Below are 25,692 nucleotides of genomic sequence, written 5' to 3'. Positions count from 1 at the left end.
TCATTATTAACCGTGACTCGCGTTATTTTCATACTATAGCATCTTCATCATAATTGGCATGACGACTATTCAAGAAACGGAAACAGAAAATAATTTATATTTGCTATTAATTAAATATAAATAGCATAGATCAATAAATTAACAGGAAGCAAGAAGTTCATATTATGTTTCCACTGAGAACCATGGCCAATTCCCCCCTCGTGGGTACGTGCCAAAATTTGAAGGAGGAGGAGGAGGAAGTAGAAGAAGAAGAAGAAGAAGAAGAAGAAGAAGTAGAAGAAAAGAAGTAGAAGAAAAGAAGTAGAAGAAGAAGAAGAAGCTTCCCTAGGAGGAAATCCATTCCGATCCCGTCTGTGCTGCTCTTCCTGCTTCGTTCTCTTCTCTTTCAATCTGGTAGAGGGATTTGCAGCCGGCACTCTGGGGCAGTCTTTTCCGAAAAATGTTCTCAAAATGCACTAGGTTCATCCTTTGGTTCATTCAGAATGCAGGGTGATAGCTGTTTATCGATCGACTATAGCAGACGCTGTCCAGATTTCATTATTTCAAAAAGAATTTTCAAAGCCGTTAGCATAATCTGACTTTTGACTTTGACTATGAACGCCTTCGCAGGCTATCGTTTCCCGTTTTCTTTTTTGCTTTGTTTACGTATACAGGGGGGGAGGGGGGTTCGCTGTTAGAAACAGGAAAAAAGTATGATTAATCTTAAGCTGAATACTTAGCGCTTTTTTTTTCTTTCTTTTATTCTTTCATTACCAGTCATCTGTATTCCCCCATACTCTTTTTTCTTCTTGACACCAACCTTCCTATGTTCCATTTGTGTTCTATTTCATTTTTGTATAAACCCGAATTAACCACATAGAGACTAATAATAATAATTATAATGTATCGCATCAGCATACCCCCAGCTGTGGGCAGTAGCCACATTACTGCAGCCAGATATCGGCAATTTTCTTTGAGCGAGGACAAAAAAGCTCTGTCATTAGCAAAATCTTCAGATTTTTTACACCTAAATTATTCTTGGAAGCGGCAATGGTGTCCTAACCGGAAATTTGAAGTTTCATTTACTAGGCTGCGTTGCCGTATTCCAACACTTAATTTTTACTTGCACAGATGTGGTCTGGCGGTATCTCCTCTATGCTACATCTGCAATGAACCAGAAACTATAGATCATTTTTTATTATCATGCCTGCGGTTTTCTAATCATCGAAAACTATGTCTAGAAATTCCACTTCAAAATTTAGGATTGTCTTTAAGCAGCACTGTTATACTCTCCCTTGGAGCAACAGTTTTGGGATATAGCCACAGGAACGTTTGCCAAGCCATTTATAATTTCCTATGTGGCACAAAAAGAATACCTTGTTAATAGTTTTTAGTTTCAAGAATTGATTTATTTTTACTGCAGTTTAGAAAATTCAAAAAGTAAAAGCACAAATTCACAGTTCAAATCTTACTATTATTATTCATAATTTACCTTACTCAAGTTTAAGTATATCCTTTTTTTTAACATTCCTATCAACGCAAGGCTTACTATAGTATTGATCAATACTTTATTTCATGTATTCATAGTTTATTTCACATCTTGGATTATTTGTTTTCCTTTCTTTTTGCGTGTTATTTATTTATTAACCAATTTATTTTATTTTATTTATTGAGTCATATTACCACCCGATTCGAGGCCTATCCCCCTCAGTGGGTTTGTGCCATTACCTGAGGCTTCATCATCATCATCATATCTTTGATATGTTCAGACGAAGAAGAAAGGAAGCGGGAGAACACGCAACGGAATTTTCTCCATGGATGAAGAACAGAACAATTTTCTCGATTCGAGGTGAGTATCCTGTGCTATAACACGCGAAAGAATAAGCACACATCCGCGTGATACTAAAAAAAAAGCACGTTGTGGTAATGCGGTTCTGAAACTACGTTATAAAGTAAGGAGCTATGGAAGGACCTCCCCGTATAGGCTTAGCCTTAGCAGCGCTGTCAGTACATTACGTGTGGAACGTTTGAGTGAAGCCTTAATTTAGGAATGACATTGCGGGATCGCGAAAAAAGTCTACCCTTCTTGATAAGGAGGAAAAGCAACTTCGACGAAATAAGTTGCGGCGATAGTATGGAGGCGAATTAAGATTCATGAATTTAGGGCGAAATCGGATGGTCAACCAGGTTGTATACAGCGCAGTTTGAACTAACAACATCCTCGTATTTTACGTGCTAAACCCACAATATGATTCCGAAGCAAGCCGTATTAGGGGACTGCGGATTGATTTTCACAAATTTGGGGATCTTTTGCACGCACCTAATTCTAATACGCGACCGTTTTTCTGCGTTTCGCCCGCGTCGAAATGCGGCCGCCGTAGCCGGGATCCAACCTGCCACCTCTAGCTCAGCAATGCAACGCTGCAGCCGCTAAGATACCACAATACGTGTGTATAACATGAAGAATAATTAAATTTGATTAATTCACCTTAGCGTTGCCAAATGTTGTACAGCTTCCTGGTTAGCTATGCAGCCTGGTAGAAGGACTGCATCGCAAAAGCGCTAGTGCTGGGATTGAACGGTTGACCAAGAAGGGTATTTTGTAAGAGTCGACCTAGTGGACTGTCCATTTCGGCCGCTGCTGATTGGATGCGGCTTTACGAGGGAGGAGGAGACGAGCGGCCCAGCCAATCAGCAGCGGCCGAAATGGACAGTCCACTATAGGTGGACTCCTAGAGGATACCCCGCACCCCGCGATGTCGCGGCTATTCGCCGCGACATCGAAATATAGATGGCGGCATCGTCGCCACGTTACTGTGGACGGACGGTCTGTGGCACACATTGAAATGTGTGTATGGTGGTGCTTCGATTTGGCCCGATTGTTTGGTAACGAAACGCGCTGATTGCAGTAAACTGATATATTGTCACGTGGAGTGACGTATGAAGAACATAGTAGCAATACTGTGTTCTTCATACGTTCACGTGTCAATATATTGCCCTGCAATGCCGCATTTTCTGTACGAAATGCATTGAACATCACTACTAAACGTGAAAGGAGCGCAAAACGTAGTCTCTGTTCCTGTACGTCCATAGTACTTCTTGTTGGTGTTCGGCTTGCGTTCAGCCTATATTGGCGCAGCTGTTGTGCAAGTATAAGTTTTCTGCTATTTGTAGCTTAGAAGAGCTTCTTGTAGCAAACAGTTTTATAACAGCGCAAACAAACGACCACAGAGAGAGCACACAAGTCTGCTCATGTCCTTGTGTGCTCTCTCTCCCTCTCTCTGTGGTCGTTTGTTCGCGCTGTTATAAAACTGTTCGCCTTTCTGCTATTCTTGCGCCGGTCAGTGATATCCCGGTATTTCTGTGCAACGAAGTTAAAGTAGCAAGTACTATGACTCTACTTCACTAGTTGCAAGCACACTTCACTACGTTTTACTTCTTGTTCGATTGTATATCAAACACAGAATAGTTACTAAGTTTAGTTAAACAAGGTACGCCACTATGAGTGACAGCGAACTGGCAGGGTCACAGTGAGGCTTCACACAGGTTCTTTGTTTTTTTTTCGTGGTAGCAGTAAAAAAAAACCTAGCATTTTAGCACAAGGATGCTTTTGAGTGATTATGTGCACGAGAATGGGGCGAATAATTTTAAATTATTTTTAAAAGCCAACCTCATTACGGTATTTTCGTTATTTGTGAAAATAACTGGCCGCTGCCTTCCGTCAAGCTAGCAACACCACGCTAAAGAGAGCAATATATCAGACTCCAGTAACTCAGCTTTAAGACGTCCTGTGTCTAGCGACCGCAACGTTACACATTATCCTCTCGTAATACTATAACCGTTTCCCTTTTGGAGCAGATAAAGTACCAAAACTCAAAAATTCACTTGCGAGGCCAAGTTATTTCCGCACAGTGGGATATTCACATAATAGAAGGGCACCTAAGAAACAGCTAGGGATCGTAGCGTAACCACTAACCACCTTCCCAACCACAGTCACGCAATTATACGCCTAGGATCAATTGTATCTTACGACATTGTATCAGCACTTAAGATTTCCTCCCCTATACCGCTGAATGATCTCGCGCCGCCTCGCTGCAATGTTTCGTGGTATCAGAAAAATTGCAGAGTGATCAACACATACCGCTTCAAGGAATGGCTAAAGCGTGCGGCGTTCAGGTATCGCAGCGACGGCTTCTTTTTTTTTTTTTTAAGTGGCGCCAAATGTTTTTTTGTGATGTGCCTGAACCACGATTTCGCCATAAAAGTTGCATTATTGTGACGAACGAATGGCTCGAAGATCACACACACTGCGCTCGGCACATACAGTCACTTGTTTTATTGTAGTGCAAGAAGACTACAGCGCGAAGCCAAAATGAGTCTCTGCGTCGTCAAAAAAGAATGCGTACCACCACTTACGACTGCGGTACGACCACGGAACAAACAGACTTACAATAATATTTGCGCCGTACGAGCACATTTACACAAGTAGCGGCAATCGGACGACGCGACCCACCATCCACACTATCGTGGTTCAGCCAGTGTCCGTCACGCGGCAGCTCCGCTCGATCTCCTGGCCATCGTGGACGCCAGTTTTCACCCGAAAACGAGCGTTGGTTTCTGATGCCGCGCAGCTGATTTGCGTATCGTGAGCAACGGCATCTCGCTAGCGAATTGAAATCAAACGTGCGTTTCAAATGTCTCGCAGGAATCTCTCGACTCTTTCGAAGGACACCGAGAACGAAGTCTCGAAGAGAAAGAAGCGGGGGAAGCAACGACGCCAGCGACCGCGAAAGGACAAAAGCGATTCGCCTAGCCAGCTGTCTACGCTTGCCGGGGTCTCGACGACGTCCTCCAGCGCGGTAACTCCGGCTTACCAGGGGTCACCGGTACGACGCGCGACGCCGAAAACTGCCCGCGCAATATCGTCCGTCGCAGCAAGAAACGACTTGGACCGCGACGCAACGCCTACAACTGCTTCTGTGCGCCGACAGCACGTCGGGGGCGAAGGAGCACAGCCGAAAAAAACGAGGCTCCCCGACAGTCGGAGTACGCCATCTCGGGACACAGGCGACGGTGCACTGTCGACATCAAGGGCTGAGGAGCAGGCGCAGACGACAGAGGTGCCGAGTCGCCCGTCGTCAACAACTGTCGCAGCCGGCACGTCATCCATTCAAGCCAACGGGAGTCTCTGGGGCAGTGGTTTGTTCAAGGCGCTTCCCCTCGGCAAAGCTAGCAATGACGTCTCGTGCGCTGTCGTGTCGCCTCCTGTTACGAGCGAACTCTTCACGCTGTGGCCCGCAGCGCGGTCGGTGGAGGCAGCCCGACCAACCGCCACCGAAGGTGCTGCGAAGAGCATCGCTCAGCCGAGCGCAGTCAAAGAGGAAACCGACGACGGCACGGCGTTGCCAGGCGCAGGAAGCCAGCCATCGCAGATTCCCGGCCCACCGTGCGAGCCCAGCAGCACCGGAAGCGCCGTCTCGGCACCCAAGCCTGTCGAACAGACCGACGAGCCTTCTCGATCACCGGATGGGACAAGCCCGAAGGCGTCAGCAGGAGCTGCGGCTACACCCAGGGACTCAGTGCTGGCCGGCCTGCTGCTATTGCAGCGCTCGTCGAAGGGGCCGACTCCTGGCCGTGCATCAGAGGCTACGGCGGCGAAGCCAGAGGGCGCCCTCCGTGTAGCCGGAGGAAGCCACAAGCCATTGTCGAACCTGACTGACGGCCTTCACGACACAGTGAGTGGGGAGAACGTTTCCTTTTTTTTTTCCATTTCAGTGCATACATTCAGTGTACTGATCGTTTGCATAGGCGTTACAGGAAAATGGTGCGTGCCGTTCAAATATACTGTGGAAGGTGTCTTTGCGGAAAGTCTGCAAACGCACACATTAAATGATTTAGATACGTTAGACTTCCTGAGGTCGCAGCCTGTGCTCAGTAATTACATGGCCTTGAATAATGTCGACCTATAGCTATTTGATTGCAAGTGCATTTAAGGTCAAAAGTTCGCTGATGTCTCTTGACGGCATATGGTTTATTGCCTTACACTTGCGGTAAATTAGGTTATGTTACAGAGAGTTAACACAGGGTTCTAGCAGGCCGTAGAAATTCGGCTCATAGAAAGCCTGCAGAAAGTTTGGACTACTACTACAATCCACAGACTGCGTAGGATGTTGGCGGAAAGCACATATATGGTCACAAGTTAAACGACTGCCTAAATAGACGATCTGAAGACCTAGGGTCTTACACTCGATATGAAATGCCCATAGGATGGATCATGTTACAGTTAGTATGGGTTCTAGGAGGCGGCAGAAAATCTGTTTGCAGGAAGTGTACGAACGACTTGCGCAAATGAACTTATGTGAACTTATGCCTTGTACTTGAAATAAACATCAGCTGCTGTCCGTAGGATATATGTTATGTGCTGACATAAGAAAGAGCAGAAGACAAAGTAGTAGTGCGTCTGTGACGTGCACAAGATATCACAATACATTATTCATGCGTGACAATGGCATTCAGTGTGCCGTTAGTAGACCAAGTACTCCAACTCTACCTCAAGATAACGTGATCGGACATACGGTCTTGAAATCGGGTAGATTATGAGTCCGAAAAGGCGAGAACACAGCGGTTCAGTTGTCATTGCAAGTCAAAACTGCGGCAAATATATTGTCAATATTTTTCAAGTGTACAAAAGCTCTCATGCTTTTTCTTTCTTTTATCTTTTTTGAAGCTTCATACCACCTATTTGTGGTATCGTTGTCTTTCACAAGTTTCTAACGGCTGTTATCTGTCGTTAGGCGCTCTAAAATAGAAGGGTACCGGTCCATCAACAAGAGCCTTGTGCTCGAGGTCAGCACGGGCTCGCATAAGTTGTAATTTTTAATAATCTCTTCTGTTTGAGGAAACATAAACAATGGCTTGTAATGTTCCTCGGAGAGTCTAGCGATCTATTCCTACATGGTACGTTCGCGCACTGACCCCGACACGCTTTTGTGGTTACCCAGTAAAATCTCAACAATTCTTTCGTTTGACGCGCGATATTTTCCTTCTTTCACCGCTTCCCATAGATCAGGTGGAACTATCTCCAATTAAAGAAGAAATCTGGGGATTAATGCGCCAGAACCACGATCTGATGGGGACAAGTGCCTTAGTGTGGGGCTCCGGAATAATTTTGGCCATATGGAGTTCTCTTACGGGCCCCCGATGCACGGTACACGAGCGTTTCTGGATTCCGTACCCACCGGAATGCGGCCGCCGTTACCGGGGTCGAACCCGTGACCTCGGGCACAGCGGCGCAATGCCAAGCCACTACGCTAGCACGACCGGTCTCTCGAGAAGCGTATAAATTTAATCGCAATATAAAGTGCTATCACATTTCCATTGCAGGTGCGAGTTCAGGAACCCGTTGACACCTTGGCCTCGGGTGACAGGAATCCATGGGTGCGGGCTGCGGTCATCAGCGCCGGGCTTTCTCTCTTTTGCGTGGCGCTGGTCATAATCGTGGTCCAACTGCGCGATCGCCAAACGCCCGGCGACGCCGGCGACCCCCTGTGCCAGACGGAGGATTGCGAGCGTCATGCCCTCCTCCTCGGCGAAGTCACCTCCGAGGTCATCGATCCGTGCGACGACTTCAGCAAGTACGTCTGCTCGGCCTGGTCGCCTCACGGGATGCAGACCCTCCGTTACACGAGCGCCATGGACGCCGCCATCTACGGCTGGATGCGGGGCCTCAACGAGACGCTCCATGAAGGATCCGCCAAGATTCCCGTTGGCCGGAAGGCGATGCTCATGTACGACGTCTGCACGGGCGACGACTCGCAGTACGGCAACAGCACGAGCGAGTTCCTGCTCTTTCTCAACGAGACCGGGCTCATCTGGCCGTTCGCCCCGGTGCCCAAGGTGGACGCCCTGACACTATTCGTCTCGCTAGCCTTCTACTACGACGCCTCTTTCTGGTTCTCGGTCGCCATCTCCGACTCGCCTAGCTCTTCCGACGAATGGCGCGTCGTTCTGTCACCCAGCTTCTACCTGCCCATGCTCATGGTGCGCTATAGAAACATAATCGAGAGCGGCGCGTACGCGGTGACCTGGACGAAGATCCTCCGCTCCTTTGCGGGCGGAGCATCGTCCAACTTGGACGAGGCGGCAATCAACGAGACCAACGTCGTGGGGGCTGAAATCCTGCGGCAGCTTTACGCTGCGTCGGCCGATCCGTCGCCCGAGTCTGCACTCTTCGCAGTCAGTGAATTCGGAAACTACACGCCCGCCATCTCGCCCGGACGCTGGCTGAACGCGTTGCAGCTAGTCCTGCCAGTGCGTCCGACAATGGCGACCGAAGTGTTCGTAACGCACGTAGGGTACATGAACGCCATCGACGATCTATTTGGCAGGCACGAGAACCAACAGCTAGTACGACACCTCTCGTGGCTATTCATGAAGATGTACATTCCTGCCGCCGCTCCCGAGTTCTTTATCGGCGTGTACGGGAGCGCTGAAAGGTCCAAGATATACCGACCCCTGTTCTGCGGCTACAATGTCGAATTGCCGTACCGGCTGCTCGTTTCGGTGATGTGCTACGTCTCTAATGCGTACAGCAACCATAGGCCCTTGATCGACGCGACCTTCGATAGCCTAGTCCTGGCGGCCACGGAAAAGCTCATGAACTGCTTTTGGCTGGACACACGTAGCAAAATACTGGCCGTGGAAAAGATCAAGGCCGTCCAGATGCACCTGTGGCCCGAAGACATTGTGTTCGAACCGGGATTCCTGGACGACGTCTACAAGGACTTTCCCGCGAACGAAACGTCGACCTTCGGTTCCTACTGGATCGCGTCTCGCAAGAGCGTTCGCGAAGCGAAGAAGTCAAAGCTCTACCGCAGCTTGTCCCCTAAGCCCATCAGCTCCGCGGAGCCGTACCTGACGTACGACGCCATCCTAAACCGCGTACTCGTAACCATGGGGGCTGTCTCCAGGCCGATTTACTACAGGAACGGCACGAGAGGCATGCTGTACGGAGGCATCGGATTCCTAATGACGCTGCAGCTCGTCAAGTCACTGGACAGAAACGGTTTGCGATGGCACCCGAACGGCAGCGCCGTGAACTCTTTCCTCGCGGAGGAATCGAGCAAGGAATTCGCAGCCCGTGACTCCTGCCGCGTTCGAGAAGCGAACGCGAGCGTGTTCCCGGAGATCCCGGCCGTGGAAGTTGCATACGCTGCCTTGCAACGGGCGCTCAAGCAGGACGGGCGGCGGTTCCGAATTGCTAAGAACCTTACCGAGGAGAGGGTGTTCTTCACGACGCTTTGCTTCATGACCTGCCCGCGAAGGTACACCCCTAGCCCTTACAGGGTGGACTGCAACAAGGCCCTGCAGAATTTTCCCGAGTTTTCGCAAGCCTTCCAATGCCCCGAAGGGTCCAAGATGAACCCAGCTAAGAAGTGTAGGTTCTTTGACGCGGCGCCGCCGCATCCTTATGACTGATAATCGTCTTGGTCGCCTTTCTATGCGCGGCCATCCAACTCGATGACCGGATTTTCATGTTGTTGTATCATCTTGTTCATTCAATTTAATCTTTACGTATGTGTTTTTTTAATTTGTTGCTGGAACGAACTGCATTTGCCCACGTTCCTTTTCCTGGCCCATTGAACTGAAGCTTGTATTTCTTCTTTCACAGCCATTAACTATCTTAAATATTTTGTCATCGTCACAGGCCATCGTTTCAAATCAGTCTGCCTGTCAGTCTACAGTCAAAGCAGCGCTATGTTTTTTTTTCCTTTTCCCACGATAGAACCCATACAGTTGCCGCTGCGGCTGGTATATTGTTCCTGCACGAGACCACTGAAGTCATTGCAAGTCGCGCTGCGCTTTCTCACGCTCGTGTACGTCTTGATTTGGTGTACCTACAATATGTTTTTGTTTTACCATTACATACATAAAGCTGTGTACTAAAATCAAGAATGGGTTCGCGGGATGGAGTAGCGCACTGTGGTATACAAGTTACAACAAGGGATAAGGTGCCTCAGAAAGGCTGGCCGACGTTTCGATCGGAGGATATATGCCTTTGACGAAGATGGGTCCTCCTATCGAAACGTTGGCCAGTCTTTCTGAGGCGCATTATCTCTGCTTTACCACAGAAAGCTGTACAAAGGAAATCACAAGCGGGATGTCACCGCCATATTGAGTTTTTTTTTCGCGGCTGCTCACGTTCTTTAATAGCACCGTCCGTAAGTGCAGAAGCCCTACTTCGTTTACCATGGCCAATGAAATGCAACTTTTATTAGTACTAACATTTCTGTTTTCTGTGTTATGGTCAAACGTAAATTTAATTTCCCAAGTAGGGTTTTGTTGCGACAGTGCGCAGAAATAGAGTTGGGCCAGCTAACTTTCATGGCCCATCCGCCACCTGTGGGTATGGACTAGGAAATTGAAATTGAAATTGAAATTGATTTTATTCATTATAGATTACAGGTTATAAAAACAAATAATATACAGAAGGAGGTCCCATAGTCAATGACTGTATCGGGACCTCCTGTTATTTATAAAAATGCGCTTTCTAAAGCAACGAAGACTCGCGATATCAACTGGTTTGGACGCCATATCTCCATCTGCAACGTACGGTCAGAAAAGTGTGCGCCGTTACACCATAGCTTCAATTGTAACGTCCACATCCAGTGAAATTCAGAAAATCACATACCGGGCCGGTGTTTCGCGCATTTTCAACCAAGCCTTTAAAATTGTATTACAACTTAAGTGAGTGAAACTAGCACATCTTGTCCGACTGTCCTCGATACAATGTCCAGAGGCAAACATCCGCGACAGCGTTAACTCATGTCGACAACAGACGATTGCCAGAACAAATCATTTTAGAATACCCAGTTTACGAGCCGCCGCAGTAGAGAGCCCCGAATGTGTTGCAGTTCTTACGAACAACTTACAGAAGCGAATTTTTTGTAATGATTAACCTACATGCATTTCATTTCGTTTCTCTCTATCTCTCTATTCGTTGTCGTCCTTAGTTAAACTATATTTTGAGGTGAGACTAGTATAAGTAAGTTTAGTGGCTGCTCAGAAACATCTAATGAAGTTGTTTTCGTTAGATTATCTTTCACGTGTTTCATTTTTTCCGGGGTCTAAAACGAGAACAAATGAAGTCACTTCGCTCTTGCCCATCTGGTTTGCAATTTTCTCAACGGTGCTTTCAAGTAATAAAAGGCCCGCCAAGGTTGCTTAGTGGCTTTGGTGTTACGCCGCTAAGCACGAGGTCGCGGGATCAAATCCGGGCCACGGCGGTCGCATTCCGATGGGGGCGAAATGCAAAAACACCCGTGTACTTAGGTTTAAGTGCACGCTAAAGAACCCCAGGTGGTCATAATTCATTCGGAGTGCCCCACTACGGCGTGCCTTATAATCATATCGTGGTTTTGGCACATAAAGCCCCATAATTTTTTTTAAGTAATGAAAGATTGTGCGACTGTGCCGATGAGATCTCAGAGGCCATAACACTCCAGCCGTAAAATGAAGCCGGCGAGTGGATTTCGATATTCGCAACGAAAGTATGCTAAGTACACGCGGACGTCGAATATCGTCGGTTTTGCTTGCAACACAAGAATGTGGTCTTCGCTCTTTGCGAACACGACAGGCAGCGCTACAAACCAGATAGACATGCGTGCAGTGATTTTTTTTCTTTTTTTCATGTATTTTTTTCCTCTCTGGCTTTCTTGAGAGCCCGGGGGAAAAACTCCGGCAGGAATTATCTCAGAATAGCTGTCAACATTAATGCGATTAGCATTGAACCAATTTAGCGACACACCGATACGCGTCGTGGATGAGGCGTGTGCTGCACCAGGGCTGCTGCCTCGCGCTTCCGCTCCAAATCAAATTTAGGTCCTAAAACGAATATTTATATATTCTATTATTTGAACTTACCTATAAAACGGCGCGATTCACTCGCTAGCGCAAAATACTTCTTCATTCTTTCCATCATCGCGCCCCATTTTTTTTATCCTGTGCTTATGGGCTTCCCAACTGCCCTTAAACACGTCTCGTCTTCCCCGTTCTGTATATTCGTCCACAGATCTCCTATCGCAGCCGAGTAACGTTTGCCCGTAACAACGTCCATTTGGTCTCCACCGCCTAAGTTGCTATATTTAAGCAAGGGACGCTTAAGGTAAAATTTATATAACCTGTATTTAGTAAATTACCCTTCTACAACGCCAAAAAAAATAAAGACACGCTCACCTTTGGTAAGCCAGAAAAGACGCAAGAAAACCTAAAGACGGGTGGCGACGCCGCCGTCAAGTTCCCGCACCAGCCCGCCATGACGTCACGGATTTTGACGGCGTTGGCTCGGAATTAATATTTTATCGCTAAACATCCATTGCATTGCGTTCTAAAAGATCCAAGGGACTGAGCTTCAGCAAATTTCAGGAATATCTACTGAGCCATAACCACTCAAATACAAAAAAAATTACATTGAAATTTCGTGACGTCACACTGATGTGTAAGCACTGGGGTTTCGCCGCGAAATTCAAGAAAATGAAACTTTGACTCCTGTTCTCTATTCTAATAATCAACCTATTATCGCGATATTAACGAAAATAGGTGTTTCAAAGATTACTGCGGCAGACAAAACAGATTTATAGTTTGTTTGTTTTTTCTTTATTGTCCATTTGAGGGGAAGTTCCAGAGCTGCTTTCGTGCGGCAGTGAAGGCAGGCGTACGGCATTGTGACCGTTTTCGCAAGATGTCAGTCAAAGAACGGCCAGCAACCCAACATTTGAGTCGGAGTCCCGAATTTCCGCTTTGAAACGTAATAATCAGTTATATAAAATAATAGTTAACTTGCGTGTATCTCACTCGAATAGACAACTCCTTTGCACGGTATTTTCTTATTTTTTTGAGCCAGTTTTCCGTAATTTTTGTTTCTCGCCTTGCGTCTTACCAGCTCCACGTTGGAGGTCAGCTAGGAATGTATGCGGCTGCGATAGTGGAAGCTGACGTCGATCGTGGTCAATATCAAATGTCAATCAAAGAGCAGCCAGTTCAAATGAAAGCTGCGCGAGAACCGCGAAGCGGCTGTATTACCAGAGCGCCGGTGACGAATCATCACTATAAGAGCATTCAGCAAACAGAGCTCTGGTAGTTTCGAAAGATGTTCTAACTCGCTTGCAGCTTAGCTGTCTCTTGTGCACCAGTTGCTCAGATTGGGTTTCATCGGCGAAGGATTCTTTTACAGCTTCGTTCAAGGTACGTGAAACACACGGTGATCCATATATAACGGCAAAAACGACGTTGCAAATTTCGTTTGCACAGTGACACTGAAATGGACACGCGTAATGGCATCGGTTTAATAGAGTCGATGACGTATATTTAGGAACTTTCCTTTACGGGCTTTATACGTACGCGTTAATTTGGGGGTAAAAATTGGGTGTCATATTAAAGAGGAAAATCGTGAGAAATAAAGTATTTTTTATGTTTATTTATTTCTTCTGGCACGAAAAGTGAGGCGAAAATCGGGTGTTTTGTTCTCTGGCAGCTGAAAGTTCGGGATCTTTCGGGGAACATTTACATTTCATTACCTCAAGCAATGGTCCCCTTTTGGGTACAGGCGCTCTGTTCAAACGAACGATATATGAACACGGAATGGCAAAAGTAGCTGCTCGCAGACCAAGTAATGAACTCATCCCTATACAAGTCCTCGTTGTCATGCATTATTACATTTAAAAGAAACCACATTAACAGAAGCAGCAAATTGGGACGGGTTTGGTAATTCCTTCTTCACTTCATTCGCTGCACTCTTCTAAAGGAAAGCAATCCAAAAACGTACTGCACACGGGCGTTCTTCGCAGGTGGTGCGAAGCCCTTGTGCGTGCATTAATAATATGCATTTGGACGTCTCTATGTCCATCCTAGACCTGTCGGGCCTTTCGTTCTTCTCCGGTGTCTTCCTGTTCCACGGGTTCCCAGCTCTTGCGCTCTTGCGTTGCGTTCTTGCGTTGCGTTCTTGCGTTGCGCTCTTGCGTTAAAATTAATGGAACGCCAACTACACGGATAAGCCACCGTAGTGCGAACGTATAGTTGGGAACACATCGCATCAACGTCACAGCTGTCGTTCTCAATGCAGAGCAAGGTCAGTGCTGCGGGCAATAATAACTGTACATGCGTTTGCATACAAGTACAAGCTGAGGCACATAGTCATAGTCGTGTCGGGGCTAATTACACAAAAAGTGGTATGTTCAATGATAAATACAAATTGCCGTCGTGTCAATAGATATTCATAAAGCCTTAAATATATCTGTACATCGCATACCTTCAACGTTCCTTGTGTGAACATTGCTTTCTTTAAATCACATCTTTCCGTAGAAATTCATTTCACGTTGTTAGTTCGCAGCTCATTACTATATGCGCATTTCTCTGTCCTTCGCAAGTGCTTTGTGCTACGCCAATATACGTATGCTTTGGTCGGTATTTAGTCTTTGGTTGAACGTGGCCTTTTGTTAACTTCAAAGCGCTCTTTTAATGGCAGGATTTTTTTGTGTTTCTTTTTTGCCTGTAGAGGATGAGATGGCTAATCTTATCGTAAAAAACTGTTATTTCTTTATTGATAACCGTAATGGCGATTGTCATTTCATTATAAAGGCACCGCCTCAGCAGTATTAATGCGATTACCATTATTGGAAAGCCTCACGCAGTTTTCATTATGCCTGTCCGTGTCCAACTTACTTAGTTCACTGCAACTTTGGTCACTGAGTATATAGCTCATGGTCTAACGGTGAGAGTATCGGGATGCTTTGCTGAGGAATCCGGTTTCGAAACCAACCGTTGGACCAATATGGATCACTGGAGTACGTGATGTCCCGCTCTTCAGTGAACATCTTTCACATCAACTTTGGTCGCTGTGTTTGTTGGTTGGTTTGTTCGCTTCCTTTATGAGTGCTCCATAGCCGCTATGTGGGATTGGCCAAGAATTGAGTGAGTGCCCGCCGGCTTTACGCAGCCCTTCAAAAGAGCATCTTTCACGCCAGCTTCGGTCACTGCAGGTATGCGCAGCTCTTCGATGAACTCGTCTGACGCCAACTTGGATCACTGAGTTTGTACCACTGGCACATGGACCTTTGTTTAACGAAAAAAAGAATCATTTTTTTCACTGGGGAGCGGAATTGCACCAGCTCCATATATAGTCAGGCCACGGCCGCTCAATGGTTCCATTGAGCGGCCGTGGTCAGGCAATGTTTTGCGAATATACATTCAGACACGCGCCGCGCGCAGACTTCGCGGCGGCGCCGCTAGACGGCGCAGCTTGTTTAGACAGAAGCGCGAGAGAGGAGCCCAGTGGCAGCACACACCTCTTAAGTGACGCGCTTCGGCGGCGTCACTACGGCGTGTCGCCACATTGCTTCAATGCTAATCGCATTAACGTCTACAGGCGTTCCGAGATGGTTTCTGCCAGAATTTCTTTCTGTGTTTTTTCTGCACTTCAACAACCGTTCATTCAGTTGTTGTTTTTACCTCACTAGCATTTGGGCATAAAATCAAAATATTTAAAGAAGAAACCACGACGGCGTAACTGATGAATGCTAGCGGGTTCGCGGGCAGAGGACCGTCTAGGAGCTCCGAGATCTTTCTATCGGTCTTAGCTGGAATGGTTTCTCTCCTTTATTTATTTTTCCCTCAATGTGAATTCCAACAGCGGGCTTCCCAGGCGAGAAGGCGGCGACAATCATTGTCTCAATTAGTAGTGTTGTGGCAAGGGCATGCATATATAGTAAAACGAGTCTGCGAACATCACGGTGTAGGTGACAATGGCTGACACGACAGTGTTTCGATGAAAGAAATGCGAAGCCCGGGTACTGCCGCACCCTATCCAGTGTGCCAGTTGCCGGTATATTCGCGGCTTTCAGTGCTCGGATGTGCTGTCGACTCACGGTGTTGTTTAAAAGGTAAGCACGGTTTCAACACAGACTCGACAGAGAGGAGTGTGATATACCTATTGAGGAAAATAAAAGGAAAGGAAAGCAAGTTCTAAATAACCGGAATAGGGAACTAGTGGAGCGCGAAATATGTTTACATGTTCATTCATCGGATACATCGTATATGGAAGGGATGAATACGGCGGCTTCGATCGCCTATCGTCAAAGCGAAGCGCATACCACAAACACACCTGGGTTCGATGAAAGTCTGAACTTTAGTTACTTCCGCAACCGAAATATTGGTGGTTTCCGAAAGTTAACATTTGATAGTGTGATATGTGCGTGATAAATGCAATTTCTGTCTATGATATCGTCTTATGGTGCTCCAATGAGACCCACAACGCAGTCCCTTGTGGGATGAGATCGGTTTCTAAAGATATATAAATTGTCAGACTGCTCAAGTTTTCGATAATTAAATGGAATTATGGAGTCTTACGTGCCAAAACCACTTTCTGATTATGAAGCACGCCGTAGTGGAGGACTCCGGAAATTTCGACCACCTGGGGTTCTTTAACGTGCACGTAAATCTACGTACACGGGTGTTTTCGCCTCCATCGAAATGCGGCCGCCGTGGCTGGGATTCGATCCCGCGACCTCGTGCTCCGCAGCCCAACACCGTAGCCATTGAGCAACCACGGCGGGTTTTCGATAAGTCATCCAGAGTCAGAGGCGTAGCCAGAGGGGCGATGGCACACCGGCCGGGAACGTGCTCCCCCCCCCCCCCGAAAAAATTTGTGGCTACGCCACTGTCCGACGTGCTCCAGAGCCTTGTGAATGAATCTATTCGCGCGCTGCCAAATGAAAAAAAAAAAATGGGAGCTAGCGGTAACTATATCGACAATCCAACATTCCTCATTCGTCCACGTCTCTTCAAATAGTATTATAGTGGTTGAACAATTAAGGCGTTCCGTAAATTCCAGTTATGGTTGAGCAGCAATTGAAACACCTCGCAGTTTTGTGTCAGCGATTTTTCTTTCCCCAGGGCTTAAGAACCGCCGGTTATGGCCGCACAGAAATGCGAACGTAATGATATAGTCGTAGAGTGCCAAGTTGGGCTCGTTGCTCGGAGCAACGTACCGACGCGTACAAAATATAAGAAGGGATCTGCGAGCGCATGTCAAACTCCATCGTTGCGCCCTCTGGCGAAACAAGCGCCTGATGTCGAGACAAGGCACTGCGTATGAGCGTCACCTGGCTCTCGGAATTGGGATGATTGCGGAAGATTACGCTAGAAGAGCAGTGTCATTTTGTTGTTGTTGTTGTTGTTGTTGTTGTTGTTGTTGTTGTTGTTGTTGTTGTTATGACGTGCGACAATGCACTGTACTCTGAGTTAGTGGCGTAGCCAGGGGGGGGGGGGGGGTGTGAGGGTGTAGCTGACCGGGCTTCAGAGCCCCCTACCGTCCTCCAAATTTCAGTCAGCCGGCACCCTGCTCCCTTTTATGGTTGGCACGTCGCCTATGAACAGAGGCGCATATATACTTCGAACGCCCGTCCCAGACAAGTACAGTATGGTGCACGCCTTCAGGCAGACCAAAGGCCTGCTCAAGTAATAGTTGCATATTATTCACCATCTACTTACATCTACTGGAATACATCTACTTAGGGCAGGTAGTGACGGCGGATCCGGATCATGAGACGGAAATAATCAGAAGAATAAGAATGGGCTGGGGTGCGTTTGGCAGGCATTCCCAAATCATGAACAGCAGGTTGCCATTATCCCTCAAGAGAAAAGTATATAATAGCTGTGTCTTACCAGTACTCACCTACGGGGCAGAAACCTGGAGGCTTACTAAAAGGGTTCTACTCAAATTGAGGACGACACAACGAGCTATGGAAAGAAGAATGATAGGTGTAACGTTAAGGGATAAGAAAAGAGCAGATTGGGTGAGGGAACAAACGCGAGTTAATGACATCTTAGTCGAAATCAAGAAAAAGAAATGGGCATGGGCAGGACATGTAATGAGGAGGGAAGATAACCGATGGTCATTAAGGGTTACGGACTGGATCCCAAGGGAAGGGAAGCGTAGCAGGGGGCGGCAGAAAGTTAGGTGGGCGGACGACATTAAGACGTTTGCAGGGACAACATGGCCACAATTAGTACATGACCGGGGTAGTTGGAGAAGTATGGGAGAGGCCTTTGCCCTGCAGTGGGCGTAACCCGGCTGATGATGATGATGATGATGATGATGATGATGATGATTCACCAAGCATAGGAAATTTAGCCTCCCTTGCCACTTCCATGAAATCCAACCTTAGCCCCTCACCCCCCCCCCCCCCCCACCCTGGAAAAAAAAGATGGCTACGCGCCTGCTCTTAGTTGGCTGAAACAGATACCACTCTCCTAGCGTAATTTTCTGCAGTCACCGCGATTCTGACAGCAGGTCGGAAAGAGAGAGAGAGAAAAAAAACAAGGATAGGAAAGGCAGGGAGGTCAACCAGAACAGCATCCGGTTTGCTACCCTACACTGGGGGTGGGGGAAATGGGAATAGAAAGAAAGGGGGAGAGTAAGCACTGAGTACGTGTGGGAGGGACACCATAAACAAGGACACTATAAACGGTCTCTTAAGCCGGTGCACTTCAAGTACTGCACTACGCACACTTTGGAAAGAAGTGTGCCTATTGTCAGACACACGAGCATGAAAGGGTGCGCATGCGCAATATACCATGTTTGTTTGTAACGCTTGTTTCGTCGGAAGGCGCGAGAACCAAGTTTAGCGCGTGCTCACAGATCCCGTATTATTTGGCCCCTGTCTGTAGATTCTGCAGAAAGAGTGCTAGCTACAGCTGTTTCTTCAGAATACATCTCAGAGTTCTCACTTTTCTAACGGTGTTATGCGTCCTTTAGCACGTGGTATGGAACACCTAATATGGCAGAGGTGCACCATGCCACTAGATGAACGGGTTAAACCCTTTATGAGTTGTCTATACGCTCGGGATTTATCCCTAGAACTATAGTTATTGGAACCAAAATAAACGTACGGTGATTATTTAATGAGCAACATCTAAAGGGTTTTTCAAAGATGCCGAAGATTTCCTTGGCATAATATACTCCCCAGAATATAGCTAGGTCACTCGCCGCGAAGGATGATACGGAAACAACGGATGTTTACAAAACACGACCGCTGTAACCATATACATATATGTTAAGGGGTCCCCTCAAACGGTTCGGACAAATTTTGCAGACGCGTAAGGTACAGCTACAGCAAATAATTCGCACTACAATTTGTGTGAAACGTCTCCTTCCTTTGGGCATCGTTAGCCCGTTGCCGATGGTCTGAAACGCCGCTTTCGACATCTTCCGCGCCGCTCACGGACACACCGCGCTATCAGCCGTGAAGGAGCAGAACTATTGTTTTGTTTTCAAAGCGGTTCGCTTTCGTTCTTTTCTCGCCAGGCGGTAATTTTTTAACGCGCTCCGAAGTTTTCGCGATCGCCAAAGTAGAAAGCAAAAATGACCGCCAGATATCCATGGTTAGAAACGCTGCTTTCGAGGCCTTCCGCGCCGCTGACTAGAGTTACTCTACCGCTGACAGACACGCTGCGCCATCTGACGTGAAGAAGGATAACTATATGTTTGTTTTCTAAGCAGTTCGCTTCTTTCCCGCCAAGCGGTAATTTTTGAATGCTCTTCAAAGCATAGAAGTCCAAAAACAAGAAAGGGGCTGACAGATGGAAGAGCACACTGTGGTATAAAGTTTGTAAACAGGGATGAAGTGCCTCAGACAGGCTGGCCAACGTTTCGATAGGAGGACCTATCTTCGTCAAAGGCGGCCTCGTCATCCTCGGCGTGTCAGTTTTAAAGGGTTAGTGCAGTGACGTCACGTGCGGGTGTTGTCGCTGGCGGCTGGTTTTAAAGAGAGGGATTACAAGAGGAAACAAGCGGTGTCGTCCGACGTCTGTGAGCTTCATTCTCAAGACGAGGGGACAAGAGCGTGAGAGTGGGCACGCGGGGAGAAAAGAAAAGAAATAGAAGCAGAAAAAAAGGAAAAAAAAGGGAAAAAAAGGGGGGGGGGAACCAGGGCGGCACCAAGACAGACAAAAAAGGGGGGAGTGAAAGAAAAAGAAAGAGAAAAGTGAAATCTTTAAGAAATACAGGGGCTTGGGAGCGTGTTGGGGATGCGAAAGGTTAAGAGGTATTCAGGGGGAGTCGTTGGCGGCATGTTTTTGAGGCATTAAAACGGTCAGTCAAGCGGTCAGCGCGCGAGTAACACAAAAGACAAAAAAACAAAAAAAAGAGAAAGGAGAAAAACCCAGACACAAAAAAAAAAAACATGAGTTGAAAGTGACTTGAGTAGCATAGTAGTAATACGTCGAGTAACTTTGAAATAGTTAAGGTGGCGACGAGGAGTCTGCGGTGCAATGTATGGGGTGACTGAAAGGCAGCGGCATCGTCTTTCAAGGGGCACTGCCCCACGCGCTTAACGTAGGTGTCGTTACGGCGGCATCCAGAGATGGCGATACTCTGTGTTGAGGCGCCGAAAAAGGCATATTGACTTCGGAATGTGTTGTCGAGGGGATTTCAAGAAAAAAAAAAGATTAAAGAAAAAGGGGGGGAGGGAAGGGAGAGGGGGCTGAAACCGGTATAACAAACAGGAGGGTGACGCGCGCAGAAGGGGGCAAGTGTACATGGAAGAAGGGGATCGTACAGTTGGTATAGACGTAAAAACCTGAAAGAGTACATTAAATTGAGTAGTAGGCAGGAAAAAATTCTTTCGGAATGGAAGAGTAGGTGAGGTAAAGAATTAAAGTTGGCTGGTGGCCACATGTGTTTTGTGTATTGGTTGATGATATGAGAGTTTCAGATTTAAGTTACAGCTTTTAAAGATTCTAAGTTGCCGCGTGCCAAATTAATTCCTGTCGGGTGTAGGCAATTAAACTTGTGTATGAGGTATGATTCCGTATACTTCCTTTCGCGAGGGGAACGGAAATTTGTTTGTAGTATATAGAGCCTTGCTTTGTCAAACATATGTCCATGTTCATTAAAGTGGCTGGCTACTGCTTTGGGTAAATTGTGTTTTGTGTCCGCGCGGTGACCATTGAGTCTTGTATTAATTTGTTGTCCAGTCTCACCTATGTATTGTTTGCTACAAGCGGCGCATTCTAGACAGTAGACTACGTTGCTTGATGTGCAGGTGAAAGCCGAAGTTACCTTGTGTGTGTAATTCGACGCTGTACTTTTTACTGTAGTAGTAGATTGAATGTGTTTGCATGTAGAGCACCTGGGGCGGCCACAGGGATTGGTTCCCAACTTCTTCTTTTTCTGTAGTTTGGCGTGCACAAGAACATCTTTAAAATTAGTGTTGCGTCTGTAGGCCACTCTGGGAGGGTCGGGAAAAATCTTCTTAAGTTTCTGGTTGCTGGTGAGAATCGGGTAGTATTTACTTAGGATGTTATTCACGTTTGGGAGTGCGTTTGAGAATTTAGTAGTAAGAATAGGCGTTGTTGTTCTTGTGATCCTCGGGCGGGGCTTGAGGACCTCGGCTCGATCAAGTTTGGTTGCAGCGATGTAAGCTGTTTGAAGGTCACTGTTTGGGTGGTTCCTGTTTGATAGTGTTTCTTTAAGGTGATCGAGTCTATCTATGTAGTCTTGGTTTTCAACGCAAATGCGACGTAGTCGTGTGGCTTGGCCTTTAAAGATGCCTTGTTTGCAATGTCTGGGATGGTGGCTGGTATATTCTAGGTACTGTTGTTTGTCGAAAGGTTTCCTATACAGCGTTGTCTTTAGTTCACCATTGTCAATGTATATTGTTGTGTCCAGAAAGTTTATGCGCTCAGTTGAGGATACTGATGTGAATTTTATTGTTGGGTGAACAGAATTTAGAAAGGCTACATATTTATCTAGACTGTCTTGACCATGTCCCCAGATTATGAGTATGTCGTCTATGTATCTTAGGTATGTGTGGGGCTTAGTAGTGCAGCGCGATAGGAAATCTGTTTCTAGAATCCCCATAAATATGTTCGCGTAGGTTGGTGCAAAAGGCGTACCCATGCTTGTACCATGTATCTGTAGGTAGTAATTCTCTTCAAATTCGAAGTAGTTATGTGTGAGAACTAATTCAAGGAGAGACAGGTAGACTTCAGTAGAGTGTTGTGCACTGTGTTTAGACAGCGTTTGTTTTATCGAAGATAAACCATCAGGGATTGGAATGTTGGTGTACAGCGCCGTGACGTCTAGTGTTGCGAGAATTGTGTTGTGGGGTAGTGTGCCTTTAGTATTAATGTCTTCTATAATTCTCAGGAGGTGGGGCGTATCTTGTACAAATGACGGAAGTGCTTTTGGCAAGTCACCAAGGTAGTGGTTAAGGAATGTGGAGATACTCTCTGTCGGGGTGTTGTTGTTTGATACTATCGGACGGCCTGGGATAATAGCAGTGTATAGTTCAGCGGATGGAATTTTATGAATTTTCGGAAGGAGGTAAAAACGTCCGGCAGTTTTGTTGCTTGGTTTAAGAAATTTGTATTCTGATGGTGTTATCAATTCATCAGCCAAAAGTGATTTCAGCCTGTTGGTAATTGTCACTGTGTAGGACAATGTCGGGTCGTTATCTAGTTTGCGGTAATGTTCTGGGTTGTTTAGTTGTCTGTAAGCCTCGTGCTTGTATTTTTCTGTTGGCCAAATAACTATACTTCCACCCTTATCTGCTTCCTTAATAACAATGTCATTCCGGCAGCTCAGATTTGAAATGATATGACTCTCCGACGCAGTTATGTTTTTAGGTCGCTTAGATGTCTTGGATTGGCTTATAATTTCTTTAGTGATAGTTTTAAGGTATATGTCAAGTTCTATGGCTTGTTCTGGTTCGGGAGTCCAAGTGGATTGGGCTCTAAGTGGTGTCGTCCCGGTGTCTGGTGTGTCTGCAAAAAAGTGTCGGATACGCATTCGTCGGGAGAATTCTGAGAGGTCCTTGTGAAGCTCGAATTCATTTATTGTGTTGTTCGTGGGGCAAAAGTTTAAGCCCTTGCTGAGTACGGCTATTTCTTTTTGACTTAATGTTTTAGAAATGTCTATAACATTGGAGCGGTTTAGTTCTGTGGAAATTTCCTTCCTGTCTGGTACTTCTAAGCTCGAGGTCCCTCTTGTCTGGGAGTGGTGGCTGTTTGGCTGGAAGGTTGTTTTTTGATTAAAATTTGCTTTTTTCCTTTGTTTTTGAACCAATTTTCTAGATTGTTTTTCGCCGTAATGTTCTAAATCTCTCTTCTCATCTGGTGTCAGGGTTATGTTCCTAAGTCTGTGGTTAAAAGTTTCGATTTGCTCTTCGCAGTGTTCTTTGAGGATATTCAAAAGTGAAAGTGAGGCATTATGTAATGTTGTTTGCCAGTTTGCGCGATGGTGTGGTGGGAGTGTTCCTAGAGCTGGTACAGCCTTGAGTGTTAGGCCTTTAGGAATTATATTTTTCTCTGTGCAGCTTGTGTAGGTTTTCAGATGGGAGGTGTAGCTCACATGTTTTTTGGTAAGTTTTCTAGCCTGTAGGAATTCGGTGCTTCGTGGCATTGAAGAGTTATTGTTTTGCGATGTCTGTCATTTACTTGTCTTCTTGCGGGCAGATTTGCGTGGGGTGTTTTTCTGTTCGGCCGGTTTATTATCGTATGCCTGGCTTAATTCGATCTCGGTCTCTGTTTGAGTTTGTGTGTGTGCAGGCAGGCGTGTGGGGGTCTGTGTGTAGACTTCGGTGGTGGGTTTTCTGTTGTCTGTTGCCATTGTGTCGGTTTGCACGGTGGTTGATGTCATTTTTGGTGCTGTGTGTGCCTTCTGGTTCTTTTCACATTCCACTGTCTGTGTTCCAACTGTTCTTGTGTTGACTGTTTCACTTGTGCAGTGGCTGGCTTCACATTCCACTGTCTGTATTCCCTGTGTTCTCGAAGTGACTGTCGCAGTTGTGTTGTTCGCGGTCGCACGCTCCGCAGAGTTGGTGGAGGTGGTATTTGAGGTGGAATTTAAAAGAGTTTTTCTGTACTTGTCCTTAATAAAGGACTTGATGTGTTGGGAGACTAGCTCTATTCCACTGCGGTTCAAGTGGAAGCCGTCCCAAGCTAGGTGTTCGTGTGGTGCTTCGTGTATTTCTGCGTGGTGCATGATGTCAACATTCTTATGGACGTTTTCTAAGTTGAAAATTAGTGAGTTTAGCTTGTTAATCTCCTCATTGTGCTTCATGAGTGCATTAGTTTGGTAGATTAGTGGGCGGTGTTTGTTTTGTAGGCGGGGAGCGACAGTCGTTATGGTTATATGTGCGTTTGGGCGAGCGGCTTGAATGGTTCTTATTACGTCGCTCATGGAATCTATCGTGTCCGCGGCGCTTTGTGTTCTTAGGTTGTTTGTGCCTACATTGATAATAAAGTGTGTGGTGTCAACTGGCGTATCACATACTAGCGGTAGAATATCTGATGTTTGTGCCCCACTAAGGTGTTTTATGTATGGCGCGTGTGGGCCTGGTGGAAAATGTTCCTTCAGGTATCTGTACTGGCTGTCTCCAAGGACTGCTACATGGGCAAAGGATAACAAGGGGCACTTACCCTGTTCCGTCATCGTCAGCTGTCATGGAAGTCCAAAAACAAGAAAGGGGCTGACAGATGGAAGAGCACACTGTGGTATAAAGTTTGTAAACAGGGATGAAGTGAAGGCACACACAGCACCAAAAATGACATCAACCACCGTGCAAACCGACACAATGGCAACAGACAACAGAAAACCCACCACCGAAGTCTACACACAGACCCCCACACGCCTGCCTGCACACACACAAACTCAAACAGAGACCGAGATCGAATTAAGCCAGGCATACGATAATAAACCGGCCGAACAGAAAAACACCCCACGCAAATCTGCCCGCAAGAAGACAAGTAAATGACAGACATCGCAAAACAATAACTCTTCAATGCCACGAAGCACCGAATTCCTACAGGCTAGAAAACTTACCAAAAAACATGTGAGCTACACCTCCCATCTGAAAACCTACACAAGCTGCACAGAGAAAAATATAATTCCTAAAGGCCTAACACTCAAGGCTGTACCAGCTCTAGGAACACTCCCACCACACCATCGCGCAAACTGGCAAACAACATTACATAATGCCTCACTTTCACTTTTGAATATCCTCAAAGAACACTGCGAAGAGCAAATCGAAACTTTTAACCACAGACTTAGGAACATAACCCTGACACCAGATGAGAAGAGAGATTTAGAACATTACGGCGAAAAACAATCTAGAAAATTGGTTCAAAAACAAAGGAAAAAAGCAAATTTTAATCAAAAAACAACCTTCCAGCCAAACAGCCACCACTCCCAGACAAGAGGGACCTCGAGCTTAGAAGTACCAGACAGGAAGGAAATTTCCACAGAACTAAACCGCTCCAATGTTATAGACATTTCTAAAACATTAAGTCAAAAAGAAATAGCCGTACTCAGCAAGGGCTTAAACTTTTGCCCCACGAACAACACAATAAATGAATTCGAGCTTCACAAGGACCTCTCAGAATTCTCCCGACGAATGCGTATCCGACACTTTTTTGCAGACACACCAGACACCGGGACGACACCACTTAGAGCCCAATCCACTTGGACTCCCGAACCAGAACAAGCCATAGAACTTGACATATACCTTAAAACTATCACTAAAGAAATTATAAGCCAATCCAAGACATCTAAGCGACCTAAAAACATAACTGCGTCGGAGAGTCATATCATTTCAAATCTGAGCTGCCGGAATGACATTGTTATTAAGGAAGCAGATAAGGGTGGAAGTATAGTTA

At 46.4% G+C, this 25,692-nt stretch overlaps 2 protein-coding genes across 2 annotated transcripts in view; both read left to right on the top strand.

Moving 5' to 3' along the window:
- Window positions 1–1,748: 1,748 nt before the first annotated feature.
- Window positions 1,749–10,004, top strand: LOC142560411 (endothelin-converting enzyme 1-like). The gene is made up of 3 exons (XM_075672503.1): window positions 1,749–1,828; window positions 4,685–5,714; window positions 7,363–10,004. The coding sequence occupies exons 1-3, from the start codon at window positions 1,794–1,796 to the stop codon at window positions 9,454–9,456; spliced, it is 3,159 nt and encodes a 1,052-aa protein (XP_075528618.1). The 5' UTR covers window positions 1,749–1,793; the 3' UTR covers window positions 9,457–10,004.
- Window positions 10,005–13,105: 3,101 nt separating this feature from the next.
- LOC142560409 (uncharacterized) overlaps window positions 13,106–25,692 on the top strand; it is a 41,957-nt gene continuing 29,370 nt past the window's right edge. The window contains exon 1 of the mRNA XM_075672501.1: window positions 13,106–13,221. The gene's annotated coding sequence lies outside the window, so the exon portion shown is untranslated. The remainder of the gene's footprint in view (window positions 13,222–25,692) is intronic.

The sequence above is a fragment of the Dermacentor variabilis genome, chromosome 10 (assembly GCF_050947875.1).
Source record: "Dermacentor variabilis isolate Ectoservices chromosome 10, ASM5094787v1, whole genome shotgun sequence".
In the NCBI taxonomy this organism is placed as follows: Eukaryota; Metazoa; Arthropoda; class Arachnida; order Ixodida; family Ixodidae; genus Dermacentor; species Dermacentor variabilis.
This window is presented reverse-complemented; position numbering and strand designations above follow the sequence as displayed.

Bases quoted from the DNA above. Each gene is read 5' to 3' on its own strand.
- LOC142560411 (XM_075672503.1), top strand. From the start codon at position 1,794: ATGGATGAAGAACAGAACAATTTTCTCGATTCGAG. The intron at 1,829-4,684 runs GTGAGTATCCTG...AATGTCTCGCAG, and splicing joins AACAATTTTCTCGATTCGAG to GAATCTCTCGACTCTTTCGA. The intron at 5,715-7,362 runs GTGAGTGGGGAG...TTTCCATTGCAG, and splicing joins CTGACGGCCTTCACGACACA to GTGCGAGTTCAGGAACCCGT.